The 23,164-nt window shown below is 44.9% G+C and overlaps 1 protein-coding gene and 1 pseudogene across 2 annotated transcripts in view; one reads left to right on the forward strand and one right to left on the reverse strand.

Annotated features, from left to right (window-relative positions):
* The window catches only part of ZNRF3 (zinc and ring finger 3), a 249,219-nt gene that overhangs the window by 175,074 nt on the left and 50,981 nt on the right, over positions 1 to 23,164 (reverse strand). The window contains exon 1 of one of the 2 annotated variants that reach the window (XM_053588495.1): positions 11,281 to 11,747. The exons of the other annotated variant lie outside the window; for it this stretch is intronic. Coding sequence (XP_053444470.1) covers positions 11,281 to 11,580 — 300 coding nt within the window. The 5' untranslated portion in view covers positions 11,581 to 11,747. Of the gene's footprint in view, positions 1 to 11,280; positions 11,748 to 23,164 lie in introns of those variants that run through there. 2 annotated transcript variants of the gene reach the window in all.
* LOC128585193 (uncharacterized) lies at positions 3,621 to 3,714 on the forward strand (annotated as a pseudogene).

Here is a 23,164-nt window from a genome sequence, read left to right on the forward strand (position 1 = left end):
GCCCCAGTAACATAACTAGAGGTCACAGGGTCCACTGATGGACATCCAACATGAAGGCTGGTTGAGGAAGGACAGAAAAAACTCCTTACACTAGATTTTTTGAAAAGCTTTTGGCTTCAGGCTAAGTGTGGTGGCTTATATCTGTAATCCCAACAATTTGAGAGGCCAAAGTTGAAGGACGACTGGAAGCCAGCAGTTTAAGACCAGCCTGGGCAATACAGTAAGGCCCTGCTTCTACAAAAAAAAATTTTTTTTTAATTGGGCCAGGCACATTGACTAACACCTGTAATCCTAGCACTCTGGAAGGCCAAGGCAGGGGAACTGCCTGAGCTCAGGAGTTCAAGACCAGCCTGAGCTAGAGTCAGACCCCATGTCTAAAAATAATAATAATAATAATGATAGCTGGGCACTGTGCCAGGCACCTACAGTCTCAGCTACTCAGGAAGCTGAGACAAGAAGACTGCTTGAGCCCCAGAGTTTAAGTTTGCTGTGAGCTATGACACCACAGGACTCTACCCAGGCTGACAAAATGAGACTCTATCTCAAAACAAACAAAAAAAATTAGCTAGGCATAGTGGTGTGCACCTATAGTCCCAGCTACTGGGGAAGCTGAGGCAAGAAGATCACCTGAATCCGGGAGTTCAAGACTGCAGTGACCTATGATCACACCACTAAACTCTAACCTGAATGACAGAGTGAGATACTGTCTCTCAAAAAAAAAGAAAGAAAGAAAGAAAAAAGAAAAGATAAGAAAAAAGCTTTCAAAACTTTCAGAGAGATAGAAAAGATGGCAAACCCCAATGCTTGCAGGGTCCGGGCACTGGAAATTTAACTGTTAGTGAGGAAAAAAAACCAGGGCAAAGCAAGGTGGCCTGTAAGACCTGTGCCTCCACTGAAGCTGCTATTACTCTATGGCAGGATACTGCCAGAATGTGGGCCCGCTGATGCCAGATCTTTTAATTTTTTAAGAAAGAACAATTTTTATGTACAATTTTGTAAGAGAGATTGAACAAAACACCTGAAAACTGTTTTCAGCCTATGGGCCTCCTCCTCAAAAGCACCCCTAATAATCTGGCAAACTTGCATTTTTGCCCACCACCAACCAACAGTGCCACTCTGAATTTGAGGACAGATCCATTGGCCTTTCTGAACCCAGCCTGTTCAAAGCCTGGTCTACTGTATGGGAAAGAGGCAGGGCAGAGAACACCACATGCAGCAGCACCCTCCTGGGCAACAATCTGCCGCCAGGGGGTGTGCCAACAGCCCAGTGGTCCCTATTGTGAGGTCTCCTCCTAGGCCTCCACGCATGGCCATCTGCCTAGACAGCCGCCCTGTCCCTGCTGCTCCTGAACCATGCTCTGATACACCCACAAGGGAAGTATCCAGATACCATGCCAGGTACCTTCCCTTCAGATCCTCACAGCACAGAAAAAAGCCAGTATTTACTAAACGATAAGAATATGTAGACTTTGGCCTTTCTAAAGTTTTCCTTCTTTATTTTTTGTTTTTGTTTGAGATAGGGTATAACTCTGTTGCTCAGGCTAGAGTGCTGTGGCGTCAGCCTAGCTCACAGCAACCTCAAACTCCCAGGTGTAAATGATCCTCCAGACTCAGACTTCCCAACAGCTAGGACTTTAGGCATCCACCACAATGCCCAGGCAATCTTTTTTTTCTTTTTTTGAGACAGAGTCTCAAGCTATCACCCTGGGTAGAGTGTCATGGCATCACAGCTCACAGCAACCTCAAACTCTGGGGCTTAAGCGATTCTCTTGCCTCAGCCTCCCAAGTAGCTGGGACTACAGGCGCCCACCCTAACGCCCGGCTATATTTTGGTTCTAGTTGTCACTGTTGTTTGGCGGGCCCAGGCTGGATTTGAACCCACCAGCTCTGGTGTATGTGGCTGGCGCCCTAGCCGCTTGAACTACAGGTGCTGAGCCGGCAATCTTATTTTTAGTAAAGACTAGATCTCAATCTTGCTCAGGCTGGTCTGGAATCTTGAACTCAAGGCATCTGCCTGCCTCCGCCTCCCAGAGTGTTAGGATTACAGGTGTGAGCCACCATGCCTGACCTTTTTAAAGGTCACCACCCATTGTGAGCAGAGGTGTGTAGGAACATACATGCTGACATGATAGGAAAGTATAAACTAGAATCACTCTTCTATAGAGTGATCTAACAATACATAGATAGCAAAAGCCTTAAAAAAATGTTTATACCACTTGACCCAGTAAACCTAATTCTAGAAACTCTAGGCAAATAACCAAGAGATACAGAAAGGATGTTTCTCACAGCATTACTAGAAACAAAAATATCTTCCACATCACTAAAAATGTTTCAGAAAAATATTCAAGGTAGACTAAGTGTTAAGACGCTATATAATGTTTTTTTTCCCAGTTTTCTTTAAAATCCCCAGAAGCTCTTGAAAAAAAAGAAAACATAAAAAAAATATGCCAAAACACAAAAGGTAGGCTCCGCGCCTGTAGCACAGTGGTTACGGCGCCAGCCACATACACTGAGGTTGGAGGGTTCAAACCCGGCCTGGGCCAGCTAAACAACAACGACAAGTGCAACAAACAAATAGCTGCACGTTGTGGCAAACATCCGTAGTCCCAGCTACTTGGGAGGCTAAAGCAAGAGAATCACTTAAGCCCGAGAGTTTGAGGTTGCTGTGTGCTGTGACGCCACGACACTCTTACTGAGGGCAACATAGTAAGACTCTTGTCTCAAAGAACAAACAAACAAAAAAAAAAAAAACACAAAAGGCACTGAAGTGGGATTTCCTTTTCCATACTTTTCTATATTTTCCAAGTATTGTACAACAAACAAGCATTTTTTTTTCTTTTTTTTTTGAGACAGAGTCTCAAGCTGTGGCCTTGGGTAGAGTGCTGTGGCATCACAGCTCACAGCAACCTCCAACTCCTGGGCTTAAGCAATTCTCTTGCTTCAGCCTCCCAGATAGCGGGGACTACAGACATCCACCACAACGCCCAGCTACTTTTTGTTGTTATTGTTATTGTCATTGTTGCTTTAGCTGGCCCGGGCCGGGTTCAACTCGCCAGCCTCGGTGCATGTGGCCAGCGCCCTACAAACTGAGCCACAGGAACTGCCTACATTTATTATTTTTACAACTAAAATAAGTTACAGATTATTTCTTAAACGATAATTTTAGCCTTGATTATAAGTAATGTAAAATGAATTTATTCTAACATTTTTTGCACAATTATCACCAAAATACACCCGGGTCCTCAAGCAAGCAGGGCAGTGATCTCCGGCTTCAGCTGGCCCAAATTCAACCCCAGTCCTGTGGCCTCAAGACGCCTCTTTAAACTCTCACGCTCAGTTTCTCCTGTAAACTGGGGCTAATTTAACTGCCCGAATTTGTATGAGATAAATCAGAGAAATAACATCTATAATGCACAAACTACATCATAGGTGCATAAAAGCTGTTTCTTCTCTATACTGCATCCACAGTAGAAATTCAGTAAATGTCTATTGACAAATTAGCATTCTCAAATTAACTTAAGTAGAAAATTAAGTTGTAATCAAATTATCAAATTCTTATGACTCTGGACAGGACCTTACACATACCTAATTGAGCACCACCATCACTCTTTTGTAAATACTCACTTTGGCAGTGCATATACTAATTCTGGAATAATACAGAGAAGATTACCATCACCCCTAAAAAAGAAAGAAAAAAACAATGCAGAAGTTTCTGCTCCAGGAGGCCAAAAGTCCCCATTCCAACATACAGATTCACAAACAATTCTAGGATCAAAGTTTGTCGTCAGAGGCAAGGCGAGGTGGCTCACACCTATAATCTCAGTACTCTGGGAGGCCAAGGCAACCTGAGCAACAGCGAGACCCTATCTCTACAAATATGGTCCAGTGTTGTGAGGGATGCCTATGATTCTAGCTAAGACAAGAGGATCGCTTGAGCCCAAAAGTTTGAGGCTGCTGTGAGCTATAATACTAGGGCACTTTACCCAGGCTGATAGACTGAGTCTGTCTCAAAAAAAAGTTTGTCTTCAGTGAATCAACTCTACACATCGAGTTTCTAAACAACCCTACCACACTGGCTGCTGGGGAGACAAGGGGATTAATATCTAGTCTTAGCTTACATCTTAAGAGCAATAAAAAAAATAATAAAATGCTCTCCTTTGAACCTCCATGGGCCAGCTGACCTTATTCTTTTCACACTATCAGGAGTCAACAGAGTCATTAAAAGTCAGATTTTAAAACATTTCATTCAATCTAGGAATAGAACAAAGAACTACTCTTTCCCTTCTTCCTACTCTGTTTGACAGATATAAAGGCATATTTCCTCAAAGAGGTTATCAGCTTTAACCTCAAAGGTGGGTAAAATGATGTGGAAAAGGCCCAGAAGGCTCAAAACCATGCACGGTGTTGTGACATACAATGAGCTGCCCGGAGCTAAACTTGGCACCAGGGCTGCAATCCCTCTTCCAGGTGTTCTTCCATATCCTACCAGACAAGCCATGTCCCACTGTAAGGTAATAGTTCATTCACTTCCTGGCCCTCTACACTCAGCTGTCTGCTCCACACAGGATCTGGTGGACAGAAGGCATCACTGAATGTCTTCCATCTGAGGACTGCAGCACCCACAGGAAGTTCTGAACCTGTACAAAGTAAGAAAGGCCATGAACGTGGGTCATGACCTCTTTGGTGAAATACGGCTCTAAAAGTCAGTCATAGGAAGGAGGTGTGTCTCACATCAGAAATCCCTTTAAATGCCAGAACACTACAGCAGAAGTGCCATGTATACTTCAAGTCACTAGTCCCTCTTCCCAGTGATTGGCTCTTTGTAGAAAAAAGAAGTGAAAATGAGCTTTATGTGATTAAAAAGAAAAGAAAAGGAAGGAAGGAAATAAATCACTTTAAGGATAGGGAGTTTTCTCAGTTGAAGCTGCAGACTCTTGTCTCAGTCAATCATTCTGGGTTTAAACTCAATTTTAAATCCCACCTTCAGTTCCCATAAGCCCATCACAAGAAAGTGTGAGGTGGTCTTGTGAAGACAGAAACAGCTTAGAATTAGACACACCTTAGCTCCACTACAGATCTGCTCAGTGACTTCAACAAGTGACCTACCTCTCTGAGTTTAGTGTCCTCATCTGAAAACCTCGTGTGTGCCATCCACCTTGTCTGTTAAATGTTAGTGAAGCATTGTGCACAGTGCCTCACACACAGTAAGCGCCTGACTGTTAGTAACTATTTTTTAAAAGTTCTGACAGAAAGGAAGGCTAAGAGATTCAAAATATAAATTAATCAGAGGAGAGGAACAACCCCTTAAACTGAATACAATTCAAGAATGCCTGGCTTTCCTCAATTATCACACCTGGTCATAAAGCACGCCCTGCATCTGGTCTTTTCTGCCACACTCAGCAAGGTGCAACCAGGGATAACAGAAAGGCTCCAAAAGAAAGTGTGTCGGCTTCGGAGGACCCAAATATTAATCTTGGGTCATCTCTACCTCACCAGGTGGCCCTGGGCAAGGCACTTTACTTCTCTGGATAATGTCTCCTTTCTTACACATTAAAGGACTAAATCTGCTTTTTGATTATCGAGACTGATTTAAATATCATTTTATCACAAACTAGAAATCCACATTCTCCAGACTTAGGAAATACTATCAAGAAGCAAAGTTTTCGGGCGGCGCCTGTGGCTCAGTAGGTAAGGCGCCGGCCCCATATACCGAGGGTGGCGGGTTCAAACCCGGCCCCGGCCAAACTGCAACAAAAAAATAACCGGGTGTTGTGGCAGGCGTCTGTAGTCCCAGCTACTCGGGAGGCTGAGGCAAGAGAATCGCGTAAGCCCAGGAGTTGGAGGTTGCTGTGAGCTGTGTGAGGCCACGGCACTCTACCCGAGGGCCATAAAGTGAGACTCTGTCTCTACAAAAAAAAGAAGCGAAGTTTTCATATGGCGTACATTCAAGTTGATGAGGATACTGAAAGCCTTTGTCATTACTCCCAAGGAGTGTCTTTCCATCCCTAACAGCCGTCCACTTTAAGGTTTTCTCAATACTAACTGTTATGAAAAAGTAGGAAAGAACACCTCCAGATGTTTACACTGCCAGGTACTCTGCCCTGGAGCACACGAACACCACAGAGATCACTTTCATACAACCTGGTACTATTATAATTCCAGCGAATCTAACCGAACCAGAGAGAAGTCCATCCTTTCCATCTAATCAAGCAAGTTTCTGGAAATAACCAAAAAGGAAAAATAATTCTGGAATTTATTAGTGGAATTAAAGGAAGTTGTTTTCATCTATTAATCCAAGCCCATAAAACCCACCTGCCTGCCTGATGTCCACTCTAAATCATTCATTCAATAAATATCAAGAACCTGAGAACTGGCAGGCACTGGGGACCTGGGGAAGAGGTCCAAAGATGAGCATAAACGGACAGATTTGCCCCTGTGGCAGGTCCACAAGAGAAGATGTGAGAAGCTGCTCTTAAGGCATCTCAACAGCAACAGGCACTCCATTTCATTTCTCAATGTACAGTAAAAAAGAACCATTTACACGCTACTTTCCAATATCTTGCCTTCACATCGTTGCGTTCTTGCACTTTGCCATCTAACTACAGAAAATTCTTTGAGGGACAGTTTTTCACTTCTCCCTAGGATGATGCATAACTAGTATGAGATAGATGCACAGGAGAGATGGTAATTCATTACAGACAATGGATGCCTTAGGGCCTAAGGGCTCAATTCTGGGGGGAAATCCAGTTGGGAAGGATTATCATTTATCCCTCCACATATGTCTCCATAAGAGACTAAACTCCAGAAAACAACAGTCATACTATGTCTGGTACAGAATAGGACTTTTGAAAATGTACATCAAATGAATATGCTCAAGAGAGGGGCACCCAAACCTCTGGACTTCTTCCCTACAACTCTTGCCAGCCTGAGCTCCACTCAAATCTGTAGTATCAGACTATCCAATGACTAGTACTAGATTAGCGTTTCTCTTTTTCCTCTTCAGGGTGGTGGGACATTATAGGCTCCTCCAAGAGGCAAAGCCATATGCCTTGCTCAGGAAAACAAAAAAATATATCAAGAATGTGCATATAATTTCAGGGGTTCATGGGCTTCCTCTAGAAGTCTATGACCCTCAGGTTAAGAACACCTACATCAGATTATTAAAAAATAGACTTGAAATTAATGTTGAAATCCTACCCAGGCAAGTTCCATTTATTTGTCACAAACAAGAACAAGGGGGTCAGAGAGACCTGGGTTTCAAGACACGTTTTACCATTTGCTAGCCATGTGAGGTTAGAGAAGTCAACTGCCTCTCTCAGCCTCAGTTTCCTCCTCTGTAAATTGAGTTAACGATAGTTGCTAATTCTGTGTTAGTATCAGGATGAGGTGAGCCAGTGTGTGACATGCTTGGCACGGTGCTCTGTACACAATAAATGCTCATAAATGGAAGCCACACTGCCTTTCCTTTAGTCCACAGACCCCACATTTATCTCCCACTCTCACTTTCATCCCTATTCAGAATTTCACTAGTAATTCCCATGAGATCTCAGGGAACAGGATAGAAAATAAGAGCACCTAAGAATTTCTAAGGTCACAAACCACAACCCCACTTCCCCACCACCAATGAAATGCTTGGTTCAACCTATGAAAGCCCATCAAAGAAGACAGTCTGCAATCCTTTTCTGTGTAAATCCAAGTCAGCTGTCAGCACACAATTGTTCTATTAGGCCAAGTCAATTTTTAGCGGCAGGGCTGTTAAGTTAAAATGGAGATGAAAAGAAAATGTTTGATCAAATGCTAAACGGCAGATTTTAAAGTTACATAGAACCTATCATTCAGATGCCTTTTACAAATTAATTTCTCAAGCTTTTCTAAATATTTGCATTTAGAAAAGTGTAAAACATGCATTTCCACTTTAAAACAATCTTTCATCTCTAGAAATGCAAATTTTCTTTGTTTAACCAATCCACATACCACTAGCCAGTGTTTAATCAGGTCTTTATTTAACATCACCAACCATGTGAGTTGCACAGCCAAGTCTGAAAGGTTTAGATAATGATCTCATTAACAGCAACAAATTGGTTCAAAGATGAAATATGTATCAATATGTCTAAGAACTTTTTAAAGTTCCATACTTCAAAAGTGTTAATTAATTCCTCCAGCATTCATATGCCTGCCAGTCTCACGAGCAAATGGGCTTTAACACTGCATGAGTAATCATACTAATGTACACAGCTATGGTTTAATAAAAATAAATAAAAAAAAAAAAACAAAAAAACACTGCATGAGTAAGTAGGATAAAAGTAATTAATAGCATTTCATACTCACACCTTGTTTTCACCTCAACTTTCAAAAATGTAGATGTCAAAAATAAAAACATACCAACTCTTCATACAGACTACACTAGGGACCTTGGAATATTTAAGCGTAAAATGCAGGAGGGGAGAACCAAGATTCCTGGTGACTAATCCCAAGGTCTGAACCACAACTCCTCTCTATTTTGACACTGCCAGACTGACACAATTCTCAACCATGCTTTTCCCTATCCTAACCCATACAAATGACTAAACAGGTACTCTACTTAAAAGTATCTGGGCAAAACAGACTATGATAAGGCATCTACTGTACAAACACACACACTTTCAATGACATAATGATGGAGAGGAAAAAATCAGTTAACACAACTCAATTTCTTATCTTAGAATTTTTAAAGGAGGGCAATTCCAAACGCGTCTTTTCTCCCCCTAAACCATAAACAATACTGCTACAGAACCCCACTGGAAGTAACAAAAGCAATGCCATAATTCTACTATTTTTCTTTAGATATGGAAAAAATGAACTCTGCTCTTAAGACCATAAAACACTAAGTAGCAAAGCACACATAGTTTTTTCTTTTTTTAAGATAAATGAAAGGTTTTGAAAACATCAACAGTATTTAGAAAACATGATTAATCTGAAGCTGGACACCAATTTGTTTCTTCTGCTTTCTCATTTCTCACCAAAAAAAAAACAATGTTACATTCCTTCACAGCAGTCCTAAAACATCAGCTTTCTCTACAAAAAGCTTTTTCAGGGCCAGCCAACAGGGGCCACACCACTTCCTTCAATCAGACAGTATTCGCAGAACTAATAAAAGCATGCCCGCCTTTGTACACACAGCCATGAAAGCCACGCTGCACTCTGCCCATAGACACAGAGGTTCAACAAAGTCGGCCACTACAATAAAGTTATGAAAGATACACTGTGCACCAAGAAATGACTATTCACACAGCTCAGATAAACTCACCACATACGGCAGTTGTAAGGGAATTATGACACTTATTAGAGATTGCTTAACAGGTAAACTTATTAAATATCATTTAAGTCATTTTTCTTCACTTAGCAAGTGTTGACTTAACTTTGGGAGGGAGACTGAGATAATGGACTATAAAAGTTAGATAAGTACTTCAAAAAGTTTCAAAAGAGAATAGATTTCTTCTGCCAAATTAACACATTATCTCTCCACCCACAAGGATAAAATAGTTACAAATGGTGTGTTTAAACTGCTAATTTTGTATTAAATGGCAAACCCAAGATTATCTCTAAAACATAGCCCTACTTCATAATGGATAGCTCAGGCAAGCTACCTTCTAGAAAGAACACAAGTTAAAACACTGATAAAAATCGCAAACTTAAAAAGTCAAACTTCAAAAGTGAAGTGCCATGTTAAGACATCTTCTTTATTTTTTTTTTTTTTGGAAGGCTGTAAATCAAACATTTCTAAAGCCATCACAGTACAGTGAAAATTTCAAATAGAGACAAGGAATCACAACGACCAAGATTTAAGATTCAAACTACTCTTGAAGGGTGTGAATAAAACGTTTAGAAATCTTCACCAAAGCATCATCTATTTCTAAAGCTTATAAAGATCTTAATTATAACATTATTTTTTTAAAGTTCAAAAGCATTTAACATATGTAGTTAAAGGGCTCAATCAACATGTTTCCCCTTTTATTTACCCCGCAAAAGGGCTCTTACATGAGGATAAGAGCCCTGTATAGCAATGCTGCTGATAATCGCATGAGCCTCCGTCCGCCTAGTTAAGGACACACCTCTAAGGAACCGAGCTGCACAGCTCCTGTCCTATCCACGCAGGGCTTTGGGTCTGCACCCAGAGGAGGGAAAAGGAAGAGAAGAGGCTGTCTACACTGTGGGCTGCAATGCAATCATTCCATACAGTTTCCATTCATAACTCACCCAAGAGTAAAGCGCGGAAGGCCCAAAGTTTAGGCCCTGCAGCCCTCCGATCACCCCAAAAGGTTCAAAAACAACCTGACCATTTCAAATCGCCCACATCCAAGGCGCGCTTATTAACTGCCATAAGTGCGCTGGCAGTCTAGTAGTAACAAGTTGATGAAGATCATGGCCAAGGAAGCGGGAAGGCATTCACCCAGCTAACCATCCGCAGAAGCTTCAGTTGAGAGTCCCTCCTCCAAAAAGTAGGCACAGCTTAAAACTCTCCCTAGCTAGCTTCCTTTGGAATGCAAATCTCTTTCACTTGGAACAAGGTGGAGGACTGGTCAGTAAGCGACCCAATCTCACGATTTGCAGGCCCTCTGAATTAGTCCTTGGCCGCCGAGGGGCGGGCGGGCCAGCAGCCACCCTCCCACCCTCTGCAATCTGAGGCACGCAGCGAGGGCTGCCTTCCACCGCCACCCCAGGGCACCCTCGATCCCCACTCCTCGACCATCTTCTTCAGCCTCCCTGCCTGCTGGGGCTTGTCCAGAGCCCTGCAGTTGGGCAGCGGTGCCCAGGTGAGGCGGGCGGCAGGTTCCAGGGAAAAACCTGAGGTCAGGCAACCCCTCAGACAAACCTGGCTGCACCCAGAAAGAACATGCATGGACGGAAAGCAAAGCCTGCAACCTGACACAGACCACCCCATCCTACATCACTTATCTTTCCAAAGTTTGCATTCAACAGGTAGTTCCCGAGACTTTTACCTGAGGCAGAACGAAATATACAGCCGGCTCAAGGGGGTCGCCGAAGCGTGGGTGCTGGGCCCGGGGTCCCCCACCCTCCCCATGGACCCACAAGAGGTCGAGTCCCCACGTGCGCTCGCCCCCAGCTGCGGCGCCCCGGAGGCCGCGTCCCACCCGCCCGCCCGCTGGGGTGGGATGCTGCCGGCCTCCTAGCCGCCCCTCCCGCCCTCCAGTCAGTCAGCCCGCGGCGGGGTCGGCGGGCGCAGCCCCCGGAGCCATCTTGTGGCGGCGGCGGCGCGGGGCCCGAGCGGCGGGCAGCTACCTGCACGATCTCGCCCTCGGCACTGAGCGTGGCCCCAGCCCGCGAGAAGCGGCCCGTGAGGCCGGTGGTGTAGGTGGTGTAGTCGCCGCTCGGGCTCGACTCGAACAGCACCACCTCCACGAACGCCGTCTCCTTGGCTCGCGCCGTGCCGGGCCCCGCGGCCGCCAGCAGCAGCCCGAGCAGCAGCGGCAGCGGCGGTGGCGACGGCAGGCGGCGGCCGCGGGGGCCGCGGGGGCGGCGGCGGAGGCGGCGGCTGCGGCAGCCCGGGGCCCCTGGGCGCCCGCCCGAGCGCGGCCTCATGGTCCTGCGGCGGGAGGGCGCGGAGGGCGGGCGCGGCCGGGCATAGTCGCGGGCCGGCGCAGGACCGAGCGCGGGCGGACGCCTCACAGCCCCATCGCGGCGGCGGCGGCGGCTTTGTGGGTCGCAGGCTCCGCTCGGCTCCCCGGGCCGTCGCGCCGCGGCCCTTTCATCTGCTCCACGTGAGGGGTTATCCCCGCCCCGGCAGCGTCGTGACCCGCTCTCCCCTCCCTCCCTGAGCTCGGTCACAGCCGCCGCCGTGGGGTGTAGGAAGGCGGGGCGGGCGCGCCTGCGGCGAGAGGCGGAGCCCCGCGGCCGGGCACGCCCCGCTCCGGCCCCGTCTGCTCTCCTCCCCTTCATTATCGCTCCGCCTCATCGTCTCAACTCCGCCCCCACACCCGCCGCCTTGCTCCACCCCTTCATCCTCGCTCCGCCCCTCCCGCCGTCTTGCTCCACCCCTTTGTCCTTGCTCCGCCCCTTCCCATCTTCTCTGCTCCGCCCCTTAGTCCTCGCTCCGCCCCCGCCGGCAGACATTTCTGTTTGCGGTTGCAGCACTTGGGCGGGAGAGGGGTCCACAACCTGCTCCGGGTTGATGCGCAGCCTCTCTAGAGGCCTCACGCCTCCTAGTCCGGTGCGGGACTGCAGGCCATCGACGTGAAAAGTTTGTTCTTCTCGGCCCCTCCTACTCAATTCACAGTTCGTAGGAAGCTTAAGCGTCGGCTCAGGGAGGTTCATCCCCACCCCAACCTCTAGAATCAAACGAGAAAGGTCCTGGCAGTCAGCGGCCATTTGCACCTTGGCCATGCCAGAATGTGGCCAGTTCTGGAACAGGTGTCACTTAGGCAGTTACTCTCAACTGGAAGAGCAGGGGAAGAGCCTTGGAATGGAGTTCCTCTTTCTACCGCCCCAGAGACTAATCGAAGCCCCAGCCTCATAAGAAGTTCTGAAAACTCTGAGTCAGGCCATATGCAAAAAGCTAGCGGAATCCAACACCCTCGCCCTCTGTGTACAGACTGATGGCTTCTAAATTAACATATCTAAGACACGCGCTCAAGTGCTCCGAGGTTCCAACACCCTGAATATAAACTTTTAATCCCCCAACCCTCTTTTTTGGAACATGCCTTTTCCTTCTTCATCTAGCCCTCTGAGAAACTCTTTCTTCAAGCCAAATTCAGGTTTCACTTACACTGTGGAGTCATATTTGCTTAGAATAACCTGCTTCTACTTGCTACTACACCCAAAGTACTAAAAAGACAAAAAGAAACCCATTGAGACTTTTTATGAGTAAACAACTTACCAAGGTTATATTTTGAAGTAGAAAAATATATTTTCAACATGTGGAATAGAAAATACACTTGGAAAAGAATCCTCAATCTGTGTTACTGGGTTTGGACCACCCAGAGTTCAGGAGGGAGTCACTCTGGGAAAGCAGGGCTCTGGGGTGGTTGGCTTTCTAGTTTCTCCAAAACCAAGCCTAACCCATGTTGATTGCAACTGCTCAGCATCAGTCCTCAGGGAGAGCTCAATCATCATAACCCATGTACAACACTTTACAATTCAGGGTCACCATCAACCTGTAAGTGGACAAATTTCATTTAGCCATACAATGAGATATTATTTGTCAACAATTGAAACAAATGAAATACTAATATATGCTGCAACATGGATGAACCTTGAAAATATGCTAACTGAAGGAAACCAAACCCCAAAGCCTGCATATTGTATGATCCCATTTATATAAAATGCCCAGAATAGACAAATAGAAACAGAAAGTAGATTGGTAGTTGTTGGGGTGGGGCGGGGGAGTCAGGAATGGATAGTAATTGCTAATGGGTTTCTGTGAGGGTGATGAAAATATTCTGGAATTAGATAATGGTGATGGTTGCACAATTGTGTAAACATACTAAAAACCACTAAATTGTACAGTTTTAAAGGGTGAATTTTAGGGTATGTGAATTATATCTTAATACAGCTTAAAAAATTCAGTCTTCAGTGGTATTTTCATATAAACCACACACACATACAGGATACTATGTAAGGATAGCCTCTGCTCTTTGAAGTCTTAGCTCAAACCTCACATCCTCAACAAGGACAACCCTGACTGTTCCATTTAAAACTGAAACATGTCCCCCTGTCCCCTACTCCAGATCTCCCTTGGCCTGCTTCCCTCCCCTGTGGCATTTATCATCTTCTAATATGCTAAATAATTTGCTTATTTATTTTTGTCTCTTTTCCATGCACCATATACACACATGCCAGAGAACAAGCTCTATAATGCCACACATCTTTGTTTTGTTCACTAACTCAGGCCAAGGCTGCCTGGCCCAGAGTAGGCACTCAATAAATATTTGTTGCATGAATGAGTGACTAAACAAATGAGTGAAAAGCTCATCAATGTGTATCCCTTCCATTTTGCAGACATTTGGAGCAGCTTGTTAGCAGCTGCTTAGAAGCACTGGGATTCATGGGACCAAAATAAATCCTGAGTGTGAAGAACAACAACAATCCTTTCCTCACGATTTGCAACGACCCTCTGGGAGGCCGAAGCCGGTGGATTGCTTGAGCTCACAATTTCGAGACCAGCCTGAGCAAGAGTCTCTACTAAAAAAGAAAAAAAAAAGAAAGAAAGAAAGAAAAACTGAAGCAAGAGGATCTCTTGAGCCCAAGAGTTTGAGGTTGCTGTGAGCTATGATGCCACAGCTCTCTACCAAGGGCAACAAAGTGAGACTGTCTCAATAAATAAATAAATAAATAAATAAAAGAATTACCATGAAAACCTAGACAACAATCAGAAGAGAAACTGGTTTTGATTTTTAAAACTCTGCTTAAAGAAAGATATGGTTAATGAGACATAGGCCGGTAACACAGAAGTAATATTATTCATCTCTCAGCAACAAGAAGCTGTTTAAAGAGGCCAGGCGTGATGGCTCACGCCTGTCATCCTAGCACTCTGGGAGGCCAAGGTGGGTGGATTGAGCTCACAAATTCAAGACCAGCCTGAGCCAGAGCAAGATCTCGTCTCTAAAAATAGCCAGGCATTGTGGTGGCGGGCGCCTATAGTCCCAGCTACTTGGGAGGCTGAGGCAAGAGAATCTCTTAAGCCCAAGAGTTTGAGGTTGCTGTGAGTTATGACACCACAGCACTCTACCCAGGGTGACGAAGTGAAACTCTGTCTCAACAAAAAAAAAAAAAAGAAGAAGAAGAAGCTGTTTAAAGAGTGGTATTTACTAAGTATTGAAGCTTTGCCAAAATCTGGTGGGCAATAAAGGGAGACCTGTGGCTCAGAGGAGTAGGGCGCTGGCCCCATATGCCAAAGGTGGCGGGTTCAAACCCAGCCCTGGCCAAAAATAGCAAAAAAAAAAAAAAAGTAATTTCAAATAAAACATAAGACCAATCAGCTAGGGCAAGGACAGGATCAGCAAGCTGGATCAAATCCCAGAAATGATGCACATTCACTATCTGAAGTGGCACATCCCTAGTAGATCATCCTGGGTGTAACTTATTCCTTTCTCTACTTAACAGACACAGCTAGGATGAAAATAACTGAGAACAGGGCGGCGCCTGTGGCTCAGTGAGTAGGGCGCCGGCCCCATATACCGAGGGTGGCGGGTTCAAACCCGGCCCCGGCCAAACTGCAACCAAAAAAAAAAAATAGCCGGGCGTTGTGGCGGGCGCCTGTAGTCCCAGCTACTCCGGAGGCTGAGGCAAGAGAATCGCTTAAGCCCAGGAGTTGGAGGTTGCTGTGAGCTGTGTGAGGCCACGGCACTCTACCGAGGGCCATAAAGTGAGACTCTGTCTCTACAAAAAAAAAAAAAAAAAAAAAGAAAATAACTGAGAACAGGTGCATCAGCATTGGTTAAAGCTGCCAAACCTTTGGCAAAAGTCATTGACTTAGGCCAAAAAACACGCAAAGCTTCAGGAAACTTTCTGCCACCAAAGTTCTATTTATACAACCAAATAGAGAAGCTGTGGGATTTCAAATTCAAATATATACTAATATGCTTTAGTACATAAAGAGATGGTATAAAACCAGACTTGGATATTCATTGCAGTATCATGGGGCTTTTGTTTTGTTTTGTTTTAAGACAGAGTCTTACTCCGTTGCCCTGGGTAGAGTGCTGTGGCATCATAGCTCACGACAACCTCAAACTCTTGGGCTCCAACAATCCTCTTGGCTTAGCCTCCTGAGTGGTTGGGACTACAGGCACCCACCACAACACCCAGCTATTTTTAGAGATGGGAGTCTCGCTCTTGCTCAGGCAGTCTTGAACTCCTCAGCTTCAAGCAATCCACCTGCTCAGCCTCCCGGAGTACTTGGATTATAGGCCTGAGCCATCTCACCCAGCCTGTGATATAGATTTTAATAATAAAAGACAAGAAACAATTTAAGTATCCATCAGCAGGGCATAGTTAATTTAATATAAATAAAATAGAGGGCGGCACCTGTGGCTCAAGGAGTAGGGTGCCAACCATATACCGGAGGTGATGGGTTCAAATCCGGGGCCTGGCCAAAAACTGCAAAAAAATAAAAAATAAAAAAAATAGATATTGGTCTGAGTGTGGTGGCTCACACACCTGTAATCCTAGCACCCTGAGAGGCCAAGGTAGGAAGATCACTGACCTCAGGAGTTTGATACCAGCCTGAGCAAGAATGAGACCCCATCTCTACTAGAAATAGAAAAATTTTCTGGGTGTTGTGGCAGATGCCTGTAGTCTCAGGTACTCGAGAGGCTGAGGCAATAGGATTGCTTGAGTCCAGAAGATTGAGGCTTCTGTGAGGTAAGCTAAAGCCATGGCACTCTAGCCCAGGTGATGGAGCAAGACTCTGTCCCAAAAAACAAGAAACATATTACATACCTATTTAAAAGAATGAAGAAACTCCATGAACTTACACCAGAGCTGGCAGGTTCGAATCCAGCCCAGGCCTGTCAAACAACAATGACAACTATAACCAAAAAAAATAATAATAATAATAATAGCCAGGCATTGTGGCTGGCGCCTGTAGTCCCAGCTACTTGGGAGGCTGAGGTAAGAGAATCGCTTAAGCCCAGGAGTTGGAGGTTGCTGTGAGCTGTGATGCCGTGAGCTGTGATGCCACAGCACTCTACCCAGAGCCACAGCTTGAGGCTTTGTCTCAAAAAAAAAAAAAAAAAAAGATGTGCATATGATATGCTTCCATGGAAGTGGGTTGGATGGGGAGCAAACAAATAAGTAAAGGTCTGGTTTGCAAACATTAACTATGTATGGAAGGGGACATTAAAAACAAATAAAAAATTGTCCCTGGAAAGGTATCTGGATATCTAGGAGGCCAAGAATAGAGGGAGATCTACTTTCCCCTGTACAATTGGCCATCCAAATCTCTGGGCTCCACATTCATGGATTCAACCAACCACTGATCAAAAATATTCAGAGGGAGGCCGGTGCAGTGGCTCATGCCTGTAATCCTAGCACGCTGGGAGGCCAAGGTGAGTGGATTGCCTGAGCTCATGGGTTCAAGACCAGCCTGAGCCAGAGCAAGGCCCCATCTCTAAAAATAGCTGGGCATTGTGGTGGGAACCTGTAGTCCCAGCTACTTGAGAGGCTGAGGCAAGAGAGCACTTTCACCAAAGAGTTAGAGGCTGATGTGAACTACGATGCCACAGCACTCTACCCAGGACGACAGCTTGAGATTCTGTCTAAAAAAAAAAAAAGAAAAAGAAAACAAATGGATGGTTGTGTTTGTACTGACCATGTTTAGACTTTTTTGCTTGTCATTATTCCCTAAACAATACAAGAAAACAACTATTTCCATAGCATTTATATCATATTTGGTACTATAAGAATCTAGAGAAGATTTAAAATATACAGAAGGATGTGCAGCTTACACATAATTTTATGTGGGTAAAATTGACACCATTTTATATGAGGGACTTAGGCATCTGTGGATTTTGGTATCTGCAAGAGGTTCTGGAACCAATACCCACAAATACCGAGGGACAACTGTATATTCTTTGTGCCTATCAAATTTTGCTCCACTTGCATATAATACACATTCAGAGGTAGTGAATAATGAGACTAACATGCTAAATCTCTACATGCAAACTTATACATTCAATAAACTTCATAAAACAGTTAGTGTGGACCGCTGGAACGTAAGAAAAAAGTGACCTGTAGTTATGGAAGATGTCATTATTGGAGGAAGCTGAGCAATGGGCACACAGGACCTCTCTGTACAATGTTTGCAACTTCTAATTTAAAAATAAAAATTAGGGGCAGCGCCTGTGGCTCAAAAGAGTAGGGTGCCAGCCCCATATACTGGAGGCGGTGGGTTCAAACCCGGGCCCAGCCAAAACTGCAAAAAATAAAAAAATAGAAATAAATAAAAATTAGGCCGGGCGCAGTGACTCACGCCTGTAATCCCAGCAATCTGGGAGGCCAAGGCGGGTGGATTGGCTGAGTTCACAAGTTTGAGACCAGCCTAAGCCAGAGGCAAGACCTTGTCTCTAAAAATAGCTAGACATTGTGGCGGGCGCCTGTACTCCCAGCTACTTGGGAGGCTGAGGCAAGAGAATTGCTTAAACCAAAGACTTTGAGGTTGCTGTGAGCTGTGACAACAGCTCTCTATTGAGGGTGACAAAGTGAGACTGTCTCAAAAAATAAAATAAAATAAAAAATAAAACAATTTAAACTTAAAAAATGGATTAGGTAGTTCCTGTATTCAAGTAGTTTCCTTCCTATTTTTCTTCCTTTCTTCCTTTCCTCCTTCTATCTGCAAACATTTATTACTATATAAGACAGATGAAGAAATCAATAAAAGATTTCAATAAAAGTATACATTAACTATTTTACAAAATTATTTTAAGACTTTGAATATTATCTTCCTTCTTTAAAGTGATTCAAACTTAAGACATGCCAGCATTCTTCCTCAGCATTTATATCTTTTTCTGGAAACTTTCATTTATTGTATTTAAACATCATATAATTCCCTTGAAAGGTACAATAGATGTTATACAGACAAGTAGCGGCAGTTCTTTCAAAACCCTCAGAAGTGTCTCTTCTGCCTTTGAAGTACGCCATCAGTCTATGTCTGCTTTGAGCCTTGAGGCAGAAAGCCAATCTAGGCCCCAGCTCATCAGAGGTTTAAACCTTGCTTCAACCTGTCCCTGATTTGCAATGGCCACCCAACCAGGAGTCATAAACTCAAACAATGCTCCAGGGGCCAGGCAGGGAATGTAGCTGAGTGAGGTGGGCCAGCTGTAAGCAACATTAACCAGCAAACAACATGGTAAATGGCAACTGGGCTTCAACTGAGAACACCATGGGGAGTGGTGGCCTGACAGACGCATGGTCAGGCCCAAGGACCACTCCAGCACATTTTTGCTACGGGGAATGTGGGTCCAAGGGTCACAGATCTTGTGATTTGTCCAAAAAAAAAAAAAAGCAAAAATCCAGATTTGTTTATTGCATCTCCTAGTTTATAAATGTTTGCAATAGAGTTTTTTGTTGTTTTTTTTTTTTTTGTAGAGACAGAGTTTCACTTTATTGCCCTACGGTAGAGTGCCATGGCGTCACACAGCTCACAGCAACCTCCAACTCCTGGGCTTAGATGATTCTCCTGCCTCAGCCTCCCGAGTAGCTGGGACTACAGGCACCCGCCACAACACCCGGCTATTTTTTTTTGTTGTTGTTGTTGCAGTTTGGCCAGGGCTGGGTTTGAACCCGCCACCTTCGGTATATGGGGCCGGCGCCGTACTCACTGAGCCACAGGCGCCGCCCTGCAATAGAGTTTTAAAGATTTGGGAGTTTGGGGGTTTTTTCTGAGACAGAGTCTCACTCCGTCACCCTGGGTAAAGTGCCATGGTCTCAAAGCTCACAGCAACCTCAAACTCTTGGGCTCAAGCGATCCTTTTGCTTTAGCTTCAGAGTAGCTGAGACTATAGGCGCCGGTCATGACACTCAGCTAGTTTCTCTATTTTTATTTATTTATTTATTTATTTTTCTGTTTAGCAGGCCCTGGCTGGGTTTGAACCTGCCACCCCGGTGCAGGAGGCTGGCGCTCTAACCATTGAGATATAAGCGCCCAGTTTCTCTATTTTTAGTAGAGATGGAGTTCCTGCTCTTGCTCTGGCTGGCCTCCAACTCCTGAGCTCAGGCGATCTACCATCCTTTGCCTCTCAGAGTGCTAGGATTATAGATAGGCATGAGCCACCGCACTGGGCCCGAGTTTTAAAGATTTGTATTTCTGTGTGGGGTTAAATAAGTGCATCTACAGGCCATTATTGGGCTCAAGAGACACAGAGGAAAAACCCAACAGAGTCAATGCTGATTGGACTAAGTAGCAAAATTATCATTTCTGAATTATTAAGATGAGGAGGAGGAGGCCAGGTGCAGTGGCTCAGGCCTGTAATCCTAGCACTCTGGAAGACTGAGCAGATGGATCACTTGAGCTTAGGAGTTCAAGACCAGTCTGAGCAAGAGCCAGACCCCTGTCCCTACTAAAAAAAACAAACAAAAAACCCCCAAAAAACTAGTGAGGCATTGTGAACAGCTCCTGTGTCCCAGCTACATGAGAGGCTGAGGCAAAAGGACCGATTGAGCCCAAGAGTTTGAGGTTGCTGTGAGCTATATCACAGCACTCAACCCAGGGCAACAGAGTAAGACTGCCTTTCTTTTTTTTTCTTTTTTTTGCAGTTTGGCCAGGGTCGGGCTTGAACCTACCACCCTCGGTATATGGGGCCGGGCCCTACCGACTGAGCCACAGGCGCCACCCCTGTAAGACTGTCTTTCAAAGAGAAAGGCTCGGCGCCTGTAACACAATGGTTATGATGCCAGACACATACCCTGAGGATGGCAGGTTTGATCTCAGCCTGGGCCAGCTAAACAACAATGACAATAGCAACACAAAATAGCCAGGCATTGTGGCTGGTGCCTGTAGTCCCAGCTAGTTGGAGACTGAGGCAAGAGAATCACTGAAGCCCAAGAATTGGAGGTGGCTGTGAGCTGTGATGCCACAGTACTCTACCAAGATGATATAGTGAGACTCTGTCTAAAAAAAAAAAAAAAGAGAGAGAGAAGAAAAACAAACAAAAAAAAAGATGAGGAGAAGGAAGAAGCTCCAAGATCCGGGAAATATAAATACTGCACTATATATAGGAAACAGTTGTACTCAGGGGCAGCACGTGTGACTTCAAGAGACACCTGTCTTCAGGATGCATCGTTTAATTGAAGTGGAAATGTAATCGCATGCCTACTTGGCCAAGAAAGGCTGATGGTGAATGAGGGGGTCATTAGACCTTCAAAAGATAGGCTAGTCAGGTTACTTTTATACTGATTATACCTCTATTTGAAGATTAAATAAAGGTTTGGGAGAAAACTCTAGAAGCAAATAAAATCCAATTACTTGGTTTTGTCCAAATGTATCAGACAGGAGAGCTTAGTACAGTGATGAGTTAATAGGAAAGAAGCGAGTTGGGTGAGAATGTAGAAATGTACATTCCACTTACTGTGTGTAGAAAACAACACCAGCTTGCAGAGAGGTGGTAATGAACAGGAGTTATTGACTCAGCAATGTGGGTAATACTCATTCCTATAGGTAACCCTTCCTGTGGGTAACCACTACTTCCTATGGGTAACCACCCCTCCCTGGCCCATGCTTTCTCTGGGGTGCAATCAATTACAGAGCTCAGCATCCCAGGTAGGCATGTGATTCAGAACAGCCAATCAGAATCTTCCCAAAAATTAGATCTACTGTAACTCGAGAGAAAGACGATATTTCTTTTCCTCTGGGATCTCAAACTGTAAGAATAATGTAAATTTAAATTGTTTGTGGCTGTTTTCCTCAACCAGCTAAAAAATGCTTCTGCTACAGGAAAGAGAAGCAGGTACAAGCTGAGATGAGATAAACAAGAGGAGGAAGAATACTGGTTATATCCAATGAATACCGGGATCCATCCCTGTAATAAAAGATTCCTGACAACCTGGGCCTCAGGGTGGGCGCTTATAGTTCCAGGTACTATGGAGGCCGAGGCAGGAGGATCACTTGAACTCAGGAGTTTGAGGTTGCTGTAAGATAGGCTGACGCCACAGCACTCTAGCATGTGCAACAGAGAGGAGATTGAGATAGGTCAAGAACACCAAACTTTACAGAAGCAAACCTGGTTTCATTCTGAGGTCTCTAGTATCTACCTTCCAAAAACTCTTTTGCAAATGAAGAAAAATGAGAAAGAATTTGAAAGCGGGGCAGCGCCTGTGGCTCAGTCGGTAAGGCGCCGGCCCCATATACCGAGGGTGGCGGGTTCAAACCCGGCCCCGGCCAAACTGCAACCAAAAAATAGCCAGGCGTTGTGGCGGGCGCCTGTAGTCCCAGCTGCTCGGGAGGCTGAGGCAAGAGAATCGCGTAAGCCCAGGAGTTGGAGGTTGCTGTGAACTGTGTGACGCCACGGCACTCTACGGAGGGCGGTACAGTGAGACTCTGTCTCTACAAAAAAAAAAGAATTTGAAAGCCAAAAACTTAAAGAAGTGCTCTGTATATTAATTCACTGAATGAATAAGTGAATGAATAAATACTCAGACTAGAGTTCCTTATCATTTCAATTTGAGGGTACTTAGGATTAATAACTCACTACGTAGAAGTTGACAAAGCTGTAATCTCCACAATGACATGGACTCCGAGAGACCTCACATTTTACTGCTGAAAGAGATCAGGTAACATAGTTGTTGCTGTTCTTGTGTTTGACAGATGAGAAAATTAAGACCTAGATCCCACAACAAGCTAATAAATCAATAAAATTATACAGCATAGAGGTGCCTGGCCTCCTACACCCTCTCATTTATACACAGGTGCCGTCTGGCGACAATTAAACACTGAGCACAGATGTAACATGGAAGAGAGAGAGCTCACAAATTTGCCTTTTTGGTGTCCTGGGAGCCCTGGCTTACAGCATTGCCATCTTCTCTGGCTCTAATCAGCGAGAGCCTTGAGGCTCTTAGAAGCCACAGCCACTAGGTCTCCAGGGGTTGACAATCCCTTCCCAGAAAGGTCTTTCTTCTACCTCTCTTACTTTGTTCCTTCCTCTGAACATCTTCCCTGTTTCCACATAAAAAGAGGAAAATCAAGAAACAGCAACCTGACCAGTGCAGTGACTCATGCCTATAATTCTAACACTCCAGGAGGCCAAGGCAGGAGGATCCCTTGAGCTCAGGAGTTTGAGACCAGCCTGAGCAACAGCAAGACCCCAGTCTTTACTAAAAAATAGAAAAACTATCTGGACGTTGTGGCAGGCACCTGTAGTCCCAGCTACTTGGTAGGCAGAGGCAGGAGGATCGCTTGAACAAGGAGTTTGAGGTTGCTGTGAATGAGGCTAATGCCACGGCTTGGGCAACAGATTGAGACTCTGTCTCAAAAAGAAATTAATAATAACTATAACAGGGCGGTGCCTGTGGCTCAACGGGGTAGGGCGCCTGTCCCATATGCCAGAGGTGGTGGGTTCAAGCCCAGCCCTGGCCAAAAACCACACAAAAAAAAAAAAAACGTAGTCAATAATAACTATAACATACAGTACAGATCATGTTGTACAATAGCACCTAGGTTATTTTCAAACTCCTAGTT

Source organism: Nycticebus coucang, chromosome 4 (genome assembly GCF_027406575.1).
Source record: "Nycticebus coucang isolate mNycCou1 chromosome 4, mNycCou1.pri, whole genome shotgun sequence".
Lineage (NCBI taxonomy): Eukaryota > Metazoa > Chordata > Mammalia > Primates > Lorisidae > Nycticebus > Nycticebus coucang.